General features: G+C 53.6%; 2 protein-coding genes across 8 annotated transcripts in view; both read right to left on the minus strand.

Moving 5' to 3' along the window:
• FAM222B (family with sequence similarity 222 member B) overlaps window positions 1-4,340 on the minus strand; it is a 36,974-nt gene extending 32,634 nt beyond the window's left edge. For 4 of the 5 annotated variants that reach the window (XR_013958040.1, XR_013958041.1, XR_013958042.1 and 1 more), the window contains exon 1: window positions 4,212-4,340. The gene's annotated coding sequence lies outside the window, so the exon portion shown is untranslated. The remainder of the gene's footprint in view (window positions 1-4,211) is intronic. The other variant, XM_080629821.1, reaches the window with a different exon arrangement.
• Window positions 4,341-4,886: 546 nt separating this feature from the next.
• Window positions 4,887-10,170, minus strand: ERAL1 (Era like 12S mitochondrial rRNA chaperone 1). 3 transcript variants are annotated; one of them, XM_080630339.1, is made up of 11 exons: window positions 9,759-10,170; window positions 9,536-9,670; window positions 9,328-9,455; window positions 9,159-9,236; window positions 8,903-8,949; window positions 8,498-8,559; window positions 7,984-8,096; window positions 7,356-7,736; window positions 6,263-6,409; window positions 5,933-6,013; window positions 4,887-5,659 (listed from the first exon to the last, which is right to left on the minus strand). In XM_080630339.1, exons 1-11 carry the CDS (start codon window positions 9,844-9,846, stop codon window positions 5,537-5,539), a joined length of 1,383 nt encoding a protein of 460 aa, XP_080486465.1. In that variant the 5' UTR covers window positions 9,847-10,170; the 3' UTR covers window positions 4,887-5,536. The 3 variants fall into 3 exon arrangements, with proteins under 3 accessions (XP_080486465.1, XP_080486464.1, XP_080486466.1); XM_080630338.1 differs by having other exon boundaries at window positions 6,263-6,412; window positions 9,759-10,169; XM_080630340.1 differs by lacking the exon at window positions 9,536-9,670 and having other exon boundaries at window positions 6,263-6,412; window positions 9,759-10,168.
• Window positions 10,171-12,258: the final 2,088 nt, after the last annotated feature.

Raw genomic sequence — 12,258 nt, forward strand, 5'->3', positions numbered from 1 at the left:
TTAGAAGTATCTCACCAATGCATTGTATTTACAGAAAACCTGTTTTCTAACACATTTCCCTATAGTACATCCATCAATCCATTCATTTAGAAGCTTGGAGCAGCTCAGTTATCTCTAAATACATCAATAATCCAGACGTTCAACTCAACTGCTCCACACACAACAACATTCAGCAGATCAGAAGCACTGTATGGGACTTGAAAACTTCCATTAAAAAATCTCTCCCAATCCCACCCCTGTTACACCCCTGTTATTCCATACCAAAGCCAGACTGCAGCCAAACTTCCTTGTGAAATGATTCCAACCCTGAAATATCACCATTTTCTTCACAAACCCTGGAAAATTGGACTAAGCTTCAAACACAGTATAAATAAGTTAAGCAATGGGAATATGTAAACTATGCATAATCCTTGAGCGCAGGGGGAGAATAATTCTAGCAACAGCAAATCAAATACAAAATGAGTGGGGAGACATGAAGAGACACCCAGAGAGAATGTACTGAATTAAGGAAGAGGGGTCGGCAGATTCTATGAAGCCAGATCAGCCATGGGCCATCACCACTGTTAGGTTTTAAGTGCTCATTTAAATCATAGAATCATAAAATGGTTTGGGTTGGAAAGGACCTTAAAGCTCATCCAGTTCCAACCCCTGCCACAGGCAGGGACACCTTCCACTAGAGCAGCTTGCTCCAAGCCCCTGTGTCCAACCTGGCCTTGAACACTGCCAGGGATGGGGCAGCCACAGCTTCTCTGGGCACCCTGGGCCAGCGCCTCAGCACCCTCACAGGGAAGAGCTTCTGCCTTATAGCTAACCTCAGTTAGATCACCAAAACCACTAAAAACAGGAAACCAGCAGCTTTTGAGGAATACAATCCCTTGGCAAAGTATTTTTGGACAAAGCAAAAGCCGACCGTTCTGGATGCCAGTCAGCAGAATGCCTTTTCAGAAGCAATGTTCCTGAGCAGCTGAATCAGTAGTTGGAAAGCAATTTTTTGGGGGAAGAAAAAAGATGAAGAGTGTGACAAAACTCCTTTCAGCATTCATATTCAAACTAAGGATCTGCAATTGAAAGAAAAACTGTTCCAAGACCGTTATGGTTATGGTTTTAATAGGAGCCCCAGAATACAACGGGAAAGTGGGAATATGGAATAGCACACAAGGAGTAAGAATTTGAATTATTCACTTAACTTCCCAGTTTGGAAATGTTTTAAATGCTGAAAATTGGGAGTGGTGGGATGATACATTCCATGAGGAAAACGCTGAAGCTTTTACTCATCTTCAGGAGCATCTTACCCCATAAAGAGCTTCAGAGGAGTCAGCAGGCCTCTGTTAAGTCTACAACGTGAGGGAGTGACCTGCTACTCCACTGCTGGGTGTAGTATTTCAGTGAACTACATGTTCTTAAAGCAATTATGTGAAAGTTCTGATCATCTGTTAAATAAATCAAGCAAGTCAGGTTGTGGCTATGCTCTCAGTGGTGTCTTTAATAATTCCATAAATCCCAGAATCCTAGGAGCTACCAAGCTTTAGAGAAATGCAGAATGGACATTACTTCATCTTCCATCTCCATAAATCAGCAAGTCCACTCACTGAAGATGAGCAAGCCAGCAATATACAGGATACAACATGTTTCCGTGATAGAGACTTTGAGGGGGTGGCAATCAGGGCAACCACCTCTACTTCTTCCTCTCCCCATCTCTGTGTGTCAGTTCAGGTCAAAACCAAAGCAGAATAAAGATGAACGGACAAACCAAGGTGAAAAACTACTGCACTGGAGAGGAAACTATACAAGTTTCTATTCCATATCCCGCAAGTGCAGGTGAGGATACGAGATGAGGCTCCTGTACATCATACAGCAGTCTGCATCTCTGGCAAGCAGAGATACTTCAGTCCTTGACTAAATCCTTTCTTCGCCTCTTGATCTACTTACAGTTCCCAGAAGCACATGTAGATCTAAAAGCTTATCTATCAGATGACAACTTGAAACAAATACAAATAAGACTTAAATGAAGGCAAATATCCAAGTTACAGGGAACATAAGGGTTCCTTAATTTTACATTTGGAGAGGAAAAAAAACCTCAATACTATGTGGCCATTCTCCAACTTATTTTTTAACGTTATTAACAGAAATAGCACCCGAGGCTGTGCTCAAGCAGAAAAAGTGTGAATCTGTTTGCAAATGTGAAGCGAGAGAGGGAACAAAAATACCATCTTATTAAATGGTATTTGTTTGGTGCTAAGCCCGTTATTTATTCAATTGAGAAGCTCAGGAAATGACAGAGAGGGAGCGGCAAGTAAGGTCACTACTTACTGTCAGTATCAAAGCTGATCCTTAACAGAATTTAAGCACCTGCCTTTTCTTTTATCTCAGCATCTTCTTTTCCCTTTTCCTTTTTACACTTCCAAAGCTGTGTAACACAACGCACACACACACAGAGCAAGCACGAAGGAACAGGGAGCGTGCCGGCATTTTTCAGCAATCATCTTCTCCCTTGTCATCCATTATGTCAGATTTCTCTATTTTTGCTTAATTCCTGCTCCTGTTTCCTCTCTCCAGACTCTCAGGCTGGCTGGGCTTGAACTCAATATGGCTTCTTAAAATAGTTGACGAATACTGAGAATATCTGAAGCCATGCTTGTAAATCATCAGCCTGTTCATCAACCCATCCTCCAGCTCCTGTGACTGTCCTAGGAAAGGGTCAGTCTCCAATTTCTTCACCTCAGAAATTCTGCTCACTGTAAATATCATATCAAAAATAATAAACAGACTTTCTTTAAGGGATCATTCTTCCCTGACGGCTCAGATCCTGTATTTATTGCAAATCTTACCCTCTGTTCTGATGCTTGCTCTTGATCAGAACCTTCATGCGCTAAAAAATTACCAGTTAATTTGCTTCTTGCTTTCTCTTGCTGCTGCTTTTCCCCTCCCTGAGTTTTGAGACCCTCTGGACTGGCTTTCCAAGACCTGAATGCTCCCCTTACATCCTCCACTCCCCAGGCTGCTGGCTGCCAGAGCCTGCTCTCACCTCCAATATGCTTCAACAGCATCTTTCCCACTGCTTTATGCATTCACTTCAATGAAAGGACTCCAACAAGTTCAAATTCTTTAGGTGCAAAAAAGTCATGAGCAGAAATACACGCGCTGAAGGGGAAAAGCAACTGCCATCACTGTGTTCCCTTACTGCCGGCTCCGCTCCGCTCACAGAATCTTCCCCGCGGCTGCATCAGATGAAGTTTCTCCAGCGCACACACATGCACAGAACCACGGAGCCTGCTAGGATTTATTCAATCACAAAGTCATCGCCAGCACAAATGACATCACTCGGGAAGCCAACCTCATCCCCGTGCAACAAAGAGCAGGGTTTGTGCAACACGCAGCTAAGGAAGTACTGCTGCAAAGAAAAGTTTGCCGAATAAACTTGTGTTTTCTTGATGTGGTACAAGGAGAGGAAGGGCTGCGGTAAGAAGTGAATGGGATGAATTACCACTGACCTAACCCAGCCTGCGCTTGTGATCTACCCTAAAACTGGTACCGAGCAGTGGGAGGCGATGCGGGAGGAGGATGGAGGATGTCCATAAGCCCTCGCAGGTGCCGCTGTGGAAGCTCACACACCGCACAACCCACAGCATCCCAAGTACTGTGCTCAGTAAAAGGGCTGCAAAGAGGGAACTCGAGCTCCGCGGCTCTCCTCCAAACACATGGCTGGGGGGGATCAAAGCGCCCCGTGGTTTGTTACGGATACCTCTGGCGAACAGACACTTTTTCTTGGGGAGGAATTACACAAAGGATCCGCACGCACTGCGACCGCAATCCCCCCTGCTTCCTGAAGGCACTTCTCTGTCGTGACTGATGAGGTATTATCGCGATTCCCGCTGTGTATTCGCTAGCGGGGGGCAGGCATTCGCAGTGTCGGGGGTGCAGAGGGGCCTGCCCGGGCTCCCCCCGGCCCCTCACAAGGACGACCCGAGGCGGGGGGGGGGGGGGCAGCACCGGACTGAGCGGAAGAGCCACCCCCCGGGGAGGGGGAGGGCGGGTGAACTCCGGGAGGCGCTGTCGCGACGGGGGGGGGGGTCACGACAGCGGGAGCACCTCACGCTGTGGGGGGAGGGGACACCGGGGAAGGACAATGGGGGGGGGTGTGGGCCGCGCCGGTCCCGCCACCCCGGTGAGGAGGCGGCGGCCGCTCCCGCCCCGCCGCAGCCGGGACTTACTCTCGGTGCCCCTGCCCGGGCCTCATGGCGCCGCCGCCGCTGTGCCCGTGCCGGCCCCGCCGCTCGCCGCCGCCCGCTCTCGCCGTGGTGGCTGCGCCAGCCGCTCCCGCGCACGCGCGCCGCCCGCCAAAGGACCCGCCGGGCCCGCCCCCTACGCATGCGCCGGAAGGGATAAGGGAGGGAGCGCCGCGCCGTGTCGCCCCCTGGCGGTGCCCGCTGCACTGGGTGTTGTGGGGGGGGGCAAAGTCAATTAAACACTGCGACCGCAATGGTTAATTAACCCTATCGTTAATCTCATTAATGAGGGAGTTCACCTCTTCCTATGCCTCAATCACCCCCAGGACCAGCCATTGCTCTGGGTACCCTGCTTCATCCCTGTTCCTGCCTGGAAGAAGGCTCCGCATGCCTCATCCCAGCTAATCCCGACCTCCCCATGCCATGGTCATGGCTTTCCCCTCATACTCCCAACCCAACACGACACCTCCAACCCTTCCATATCCACTTACCCGGCTTCTCCTTCCGCCAAGGTGCAGTCTTCAGGAAACGGGATCTAAGCTAAACTGGGAATAAAGGAGGAAAAACCTAAGAGCAGCCTGGAGTTAGCAGGGAAGGTGATGGCTGCAAGGCCTGGGTGACGGGGAGGAAGAAACGAGATGGGAACAATCAGTTGTGCTGTGACCTCGCTTTATTGCAAGGAAAATACAGAAGTTGGGCAGCAGCAGCCAGAGACCCCAGTGTCCTGGAGGCAAGGCAGCCCCTCACTGGAAGCTTTTCCACCCAGCTCACAGATGATCCACGATGCATTCCTGGCAGAGGAATATCCTCCAGCAGTTCCCAATGTCCATTTTCCCAATGCTGCTAAATCATCTCCCTGATCTTATGCTGGTGGGTGCAGGATTTGTGTAACAGGTTCCAAGCTCTCCTCACTGCTGGGGCAGCAGCCTGGGCTCTCCTCACCCAGGGATGTTGATGTGTAACAGGACATGGGGATTGGCCTGGATTTCTGGCTCCAAACACCTGAGCATGGCCTCATGTGGACAAGAAACTCAAGCCTCCGACCACCAGATTCATGTGCAGCTCAGGAGGGTGCTGGGCTCCACTGTCCTCTGTGCCAAGGGCTCCATAGAGCGGCAGGTCTGAAGGTTTTATTTCAGTCTGGGCCATTCCCACACAGAATAATACATTCTACTTCAGGCCTCGACCCTGATTCCATCATTCTCTGCTTCTGGATTGAACAAAGGTGCCAAGATACCCGCAGGGGAAAAGGGGACTGGTTTCTCTGCACAACCAGAGAGCTCAAGTCTGTTAAAACATGGGCAAAGAGCTCAACTCTTCACCTCCACCTTGAGCTTCAAGCGGACATCACACAGGAAAGTGTTCATCAGGTCCTGGCCAGCCTCCTGAGCAATCCTGCTGATGACCTTCCCTCCTCTTCCGATCAGCATCATCTGTATTAAAACCCAAAGAGAAGCTCACCATGCTCGTCCTGATGTCACTTAACAGCAGGAAGCAACTGCCCAAGAACACAACAGGGGATAGAGCAGTGATAGAAATCCCAAGATTCAAACCATGGGCAACTCCAGAAAGGCATAAGCATGAGCAGCCTGTGCCAGGCTGAAACCCCACAGCTGAGGAGGGGGGATCACAATGAGGATGCACACACACTTGCAGAGGAACCTCATTTCACACTCCCCAGCACCCATCTGTCTTCTGTCACTCACCATATGAGACTTCCTTGGGACCAGGAGGCTCTGCACAATGAGGAGCTCCCCACACTCTCCTTCCTCCCACATCTCTGTCACCTGCAACATCAAGTGAGCACTCAGCACTTCCACAAAGCTCCTCAGCAACCACAAATGCTGCTCCCTCAGAGGCCAGCTTGGCTCCCCAGCCCCTTTCAACACACATCAGGCGCTGCAAGACCCATTGTGTAAGTCCCAAGTTACCCCCATGGGGCCTGTAAAGAGTCTGGCACATCTATCTCACAGCTTCAAATAAAGGGATTCTCATCCCACACTCAAAAGGCAAGTCTGCTTCTGCATGCTTCTCACCTGAGTCACACCATAGGGCACTTCCAGCGGCAGGTACTCCAGTATCTTCTCCCTGATGATATTATTACAGACCTCCTGAGGTGACTGGCTGGTCAAGACCCCACTGTGAAACTCCCAAGGGCCTGGCTTGGCTTGCAGGAGGAGGTACTGCTGTCACACAAAACACACAGCGCACGATCACCATCAGATGTCACGTACTGCTCACATGGTGCCACCTACCCCTGTGCTTGTCCTGCTGTGAGTCACTACGAGGATGCTGCTGCTGGTCAGGCATCAGAGCATAGAATCATGGAATGGTTTGGGTTGAAGGGATCTTAAAGCTCATCCAGCTCCAACCCCTGCCACAGGCAGGGACACCTTCCACTGGAGCAGCTTGCTCCAAGCCCCTGTGTCCAACCTGGCCTTGAACACTGCCACGGATGGGGCAGCCACAGCTTCTCTGGGCACCCTGGGCCAGTGCCTCAGCACCCTCACAGGGAAGAGCTTCTGCCTAAGAGCTCATCTCAATCTCCCCTCTGGCAGGTTAAAGCCATTCCCCTTGGCCTGTTCCTACATCCCTTGTCCAAAGCCCCTCTCCAGGTTTCTTGTAGCCCCTTTAGGCACTGGAGCTGCTCTAAGGTCTCCCCTTAATGAGCCTTCTCTTCTCCTGGTAGTTTAGTACCTGTGCTGGGGAAAGGAGAAAGGGAAGCATCTGAAACTCAAACCCTACCAAAGGGTCACACCTCCCCAGTTATTTGTACAAGTTACAAAAGCCCCCAGTATCTTTTGTAGCTCAAAGATAACACATTCGGTGTCCCTGCTCATGGCAGGGGGGTTGGAACTAATGATCTTCAGGTCCTTTCCAACCCTAACTAGTCTATGATTCTATGATCTTTATGAACAAGTTGCTGTTTGGAGATCCCCAAACAAGGGTCCTGTACAGAGAACTCTGCAGGTACAGCATGGACATACTCCACATTGACAACACTTCCCTCAGATCCCAGGCTGAGAACAGCAGCTCTGCTGCTTCCCCACAGGACATGAAGCTCAGCAGGAAGTACTGGAGTCTCACAGGGATAAGAGCACACCAGTCTCAAGTTCAGACTGCAGTTACCTTGAGTGTATCCACCTCCTCCCCATGGAGAGCTGCCAGCATGAAAATCTCCTGGAAGCCCGGCCAACCTTTCCTGTCTTTCAGCTCTTTGGGTCCATGTCGGGTCAGCCCCTGTGGTTCTCCTGTCACAATGCTGGCCTCTGAAGCCTGCACACCACTGTGGTTTTCCAAGCCAGAGCCACACTGGGCTTGATTTGCGCTTGACTCAGGGGCCCTGTTCTCAGACGGTGAAGCCTGAGTGATCTGAAGAGGAGGCTTTGCTGAAGAACTGGAATTCTGTTTGAACGCAGCTCTCACTTCCAGTTTCTTTCCATTCACAATTCCCTCCGTCAGCTCATTAACCAGCTCCAGCAGCAGGAACTTCTTCTTTAGCAGATCCACCTAAAGTGAGGGAGGGAGGCATCAGGAACTTGGCTTAAATGAGGTTGGCAGCGGGGCCCTGGATCCAAAGGAGCCAGAGGAAACCACCCAGGGGAGGAAGCTGCTGCAGGACAAGGCTTCTGCAACAGAACTGGACAGAAGCACACCCAGCCTCAGTGACCTGGACTCACACCACTGCTGAAGGTGCTGTCTGAAGACACCAGCGTAAATCACTGTAGAAGGCAGAAGGCACAAGCTCCTCATTTACCTTGTTCAGAACCAGGACACTGGGGACCTGGGGAAACTCAGACAAACACTTCAGCACCTCCTTGCTCAGGGAGTTTCGTGTCCAGTGATCAGACACATCCACCAAAACCAGAACTGCCAGGAAAGAGGGAAGGAGATATAATGAACCTGCACTATTCAATGTTCTCTACAGTTTATGCTGCTCTCCTGCTGCTACTGCCCGCTCTTCTAAAGGGGACCATGCAGATGGAGCCAGAAAGCAGAATTCTAACTGACAGAATTATAAAGTGCCATTTATCACCGTCATCCAAACAACATCACACGTGCTAAAACCTAACATCCAAACCCATTATTAACACAGGCTGCTCCCCCTTGGCACCAGGCAATTCTTACCCCCTCCTGAGCTCAGTATTAAGTCTTTTCACTACCCTTCCTTCCTATCTCATGCTCCGGGGGCTGCCTTTTCAGCCATGGGGCTGTGAACCTCTGTGGCAGATAAAGGGTTTGGCTTGACCCAAGAGGAGCTGAGCACCCACCTAAGTCCGCGTGTTTCATGCTGTCCCATGGGTCTGTCAGCATGGCTTCATCCAATTTATGTCTGAAAGATAGACGCAAAGGAGTAAGCCAGACACACGGGATCGCAGTCATCTTCCTCTCAAAGGGGCAGGGAAAACAGTGCTCTCCATCATCCCAGCTGACATGAGGCTGCCTTAAGGGCTGTGCCATCCCTTGTTACATGCACATGGCCAGAATCAAACACAACAAGGCTCAAAGAACACCACTGAAACTGCAACAACAAAAAAGTCAGAGACCAAAATAAGGCCAAAACCCACATTCCTGTCACTCCTGGTTTCCAAAGTCAGCACAGTGGAATCACTCTGGTTTTATCACACCTCAATGGACAGGACCTTCCTTCCCTCCCCACACACCAATGAGGATACCTTTTGACTTTAAAGGGATTGGTGAGGCCAGGTGTGTCCAGAATGATCTAGAAGGAGGAAAGACAAATCTTGTAAGTTTGCCTGCAGCCTGTGACCAAGCTCAACTTTGCGCAATTAGAAGGATATAAATGGAATATAAGATAGAAACGAGAAATAATGGGATATAAATAGAGAAATATAATAGGTGTAAAGGGGAAAACCCCCCACTTCTAGCTAAGGACTTCCCACTGCCTCGGGCCGGAGCAGGGCAGCTCACCAGCTGTGTGTCCTCATGGGTCACAACACCCCAGGCCTTGCATCGCGTTGTGTGCACTTTCTTGGAAACAGGGAAAACCTGCAACAAACCCAAACACATCAAACACCCAGGGCACGCATTAAAGAGAGGAACCGAACACCCCGACCTCGCTGCTGCACCCCAGCCTCACCTTCCTGCCCAAGAGCTGATTGCACAGCGTGGACTTCCCCGCGTTGGGTGCTCCGATGATGGCGATTCTGAGCACCTTGGGGTCGCGGGGCTGGTCGGGCCGACCCTGCAGCAGCCGCTCCTGCTCCTCTACGGGGGGAAAGGAGGAGTTTGAACGCTGTTAACCCCTACCGAAGGTCGGGATCACCGGTGGGATCGGGACCGCTCACTTTTGCTGGTGGCAAGGGGCGGCGGGTGCCGGCCCAGCGCTCCGGACGGCTTCTCCGAGGGGATACCCAGGATGCTGCCCAGCGCCGAGCTGCTCCCGCTGCAGCGGGCGGGCCGCGGAAGAAAGCTGGAAGGGGCTGGAAGGAAGCAGCGCAAGGCGTGTACCGAGAACACCCAAAGCCGCGTTATACCCCCCCCTCTGCACCCCGGCCCCGCTGCCCTCACCTGGGCCCAGCAGGAGCGGCCCCGCCGCTGCGGCCCGCACGACCCAGCGTACAGACCTCACCGCCGCCGCGGCAATGGGTGCCACCATCTTGCTCGCCGCGGGGCATGACGGGAGCAGGGGCGCCGCCCGCTGTCATTGGTGCAGAGAGGAAGGGGGCGGGAGCGCCGCTGCCCGCCGCGGGGGAGTGTGGGAAGGAAGCGGGAGTGGGAGGGGACGGGGGAGGGAGTGCCCCCTGCTGGCCCCACAGCGCGGTGCAGGGCGGTGGGACCCTGCCTGCGGTCCCAGTGCCCCCCCTTCGCCTCCCAATGCTCCCAGTGCCTCCATCACACAGCCCAGTGAGCCCCGGTGCCCTCTGGAGCACACCCCAGTGCACGCAGTGCACCCCACAACACATCCCACTGTGTCCCAGTGCTCCCTACAACACTCCCCAGCCCATCCTAGTGCTCCTCAGGATATCCGCTGCCCCCCCCCAACACACTCCACACATCCAGCTACTCCTCCGTGCTCCCCAATAAGCCCCAGTGCTCCCAGTTCCCCTCTTCAACGCATCCCAGTGACACCCTTCAATGCACCCCAGTGCTCCCCAAGTCTCCCCAGTCCCACAACGCACCCCAATGCCTCCCAGTTCTCCCCAGTGCCCCCTTGAAATACACCCCAGTGCACCCTGCACCTCTCTGCACCCAAATGCACCCCAAGGTTCCTTGTCCCGCCCGCACCCAAATGCACTCCCTGAGCCTCCCAGTGCTCCCAGTGACCCTGCCCTGGGCCCAGAGCCCCCAGGGGACACGGTGAAGAAGAAGAGCCAGATCCATGGTGCTGTAACCCCCTTTATTGCTCTACGCCCCATCCCAGGGCTCCATTGCCGTGTCCATGCCGTGTCCATGCCGTGTTGTGCCACATCCGTGCCGTGTGCCTGGCCGTCAGCAGAACCGTCACCATTACTAAACTCAGTAATGGTAACGGTTTCCCCGCCGGCCACAGGTCCTTGGCTGCACCCGTGGTACCCCCATCCCAACCCCCCCACCCCATATACCCCCCCCATCCCATGTCCCACATCCCAGCCCTGCATCCACCATCCCTCCATGCCCGTGGTGCTGGTCCTGGGCCCGTCGGTGCGTCGGTGATGGTGCAGCACAGAGGAGTACATCATCTATACTGTAGTGTCTCATAGTGAACTTACAGTATATGATGATATCCTGCCCGGCGCGGCGCGGGGTGTGTGCCATGGGGCGAGCAGCAAGCACAGCCTGTGGAGGGGGGGACAGAGCAGTTAGAGCCACCTCCTCCCCACCCAGCATTCCCATTGAGCTATCCCTATCCCCCTGCTCCCGCTGCCCAGGAGCAGGATGGAAGCTCCATCGTCCTCCCTACCCTTGCATCCCCCAACCCCTTCTTTATCCACCCCAATCGCACCACCCTGGAGCAGGATGGAGGATCTCGATGCCTTCCCTGTCCCAGTATCCCCCCTACTCCTTCCTTGTCCCCCCAGTCCCATCACCCCAGAGCGGAGCAGCAGCTCCCTGTAGGTGGTACCTACCCATGGGGGTGTCTCTGTGGCTTTGGGGGGTGCTGGCTCTGCACCCGCCTTATAAAACCTGCTCTGCCTCATCTGCATATCTCACATCTGCACTGCACAGCTGGACGGCGCCCTTAACCCCTTCGCGCCTGGGGGGGGGCACAACCCTAAACAGCTCCCACCCTATGTAGCCTACGGGGTTCTTGAGGATGGGGGGATCTTCAGGGTGACGCCCCCCATGCCAAAGGCATTATGGACACCGGGATGGTCCCTCCCTACACGTGCAGGGACCCCCAACTGGGAGCTACCCATTGCAGACTGGTTCCCGGTTGTTGGACATGCATCTGGGACATGGGAGCCCCATGGGGATGGGACCCAGGGTGATGGTGGGAGCAGCGTATGTGTGCAGGGGTCACCCTAAGCAAGGTACATGGATGCGAGTGTGAGGGCCCTGTGTCCCCCTGGGGTGGGTGGCCTTCCAAGTACCAGATATGCTGCCATGAGGGACATGGCCCCTAGCAGTGTGTCCCCCCCCCCAAAAGATGTGCCCCCAGCCTGCAGGGACACGTCCCATAGCTGTACATGTCCCTTGTCTCATGTGCCTCCTTCCCAAGGGGATGTGTCCCCTGGAAGGATGTCTCTTTGTGTCCCCACAGGACATACCCCCCAGCCATGTGTGTCCCCAAGGGTACTGTGTCACCTCACTGTGTACCACCCTGGTCATGCTTGTCCCCATTGCAGCCACTGGCCATAGATGTCCTCCTGGTCACAGGTGTCCCCCATCCCCATTGTGGGGGACCCCCAGTGTGTCCCCCCCTTGTCACTGTGCCCCATTGTTTGCGCCAGGAGACGCTGCTGTTCCTGGAAGCCGCCTGCAGGGAGGTGATAGCCCCCTGCCAGGACCCGCAGGGGGACCCCGATAAGCAGCCGTGTCCGGCTATCGGGGACCCTGCCCTGACACACGGGCTGTCCCCAGGCCTGCT

This window comes from Psittacula echo (genome assembly GCF_963264785.1).
Source record: "Psittacula echo genome assembly, chromosome: 15".
NCBI classification, from domain to species: Eukaryota; Metazoa; Chordata; class Aves; order Psittaciformes; family Psittacidae; genus Psittacula; species Psittacula echo.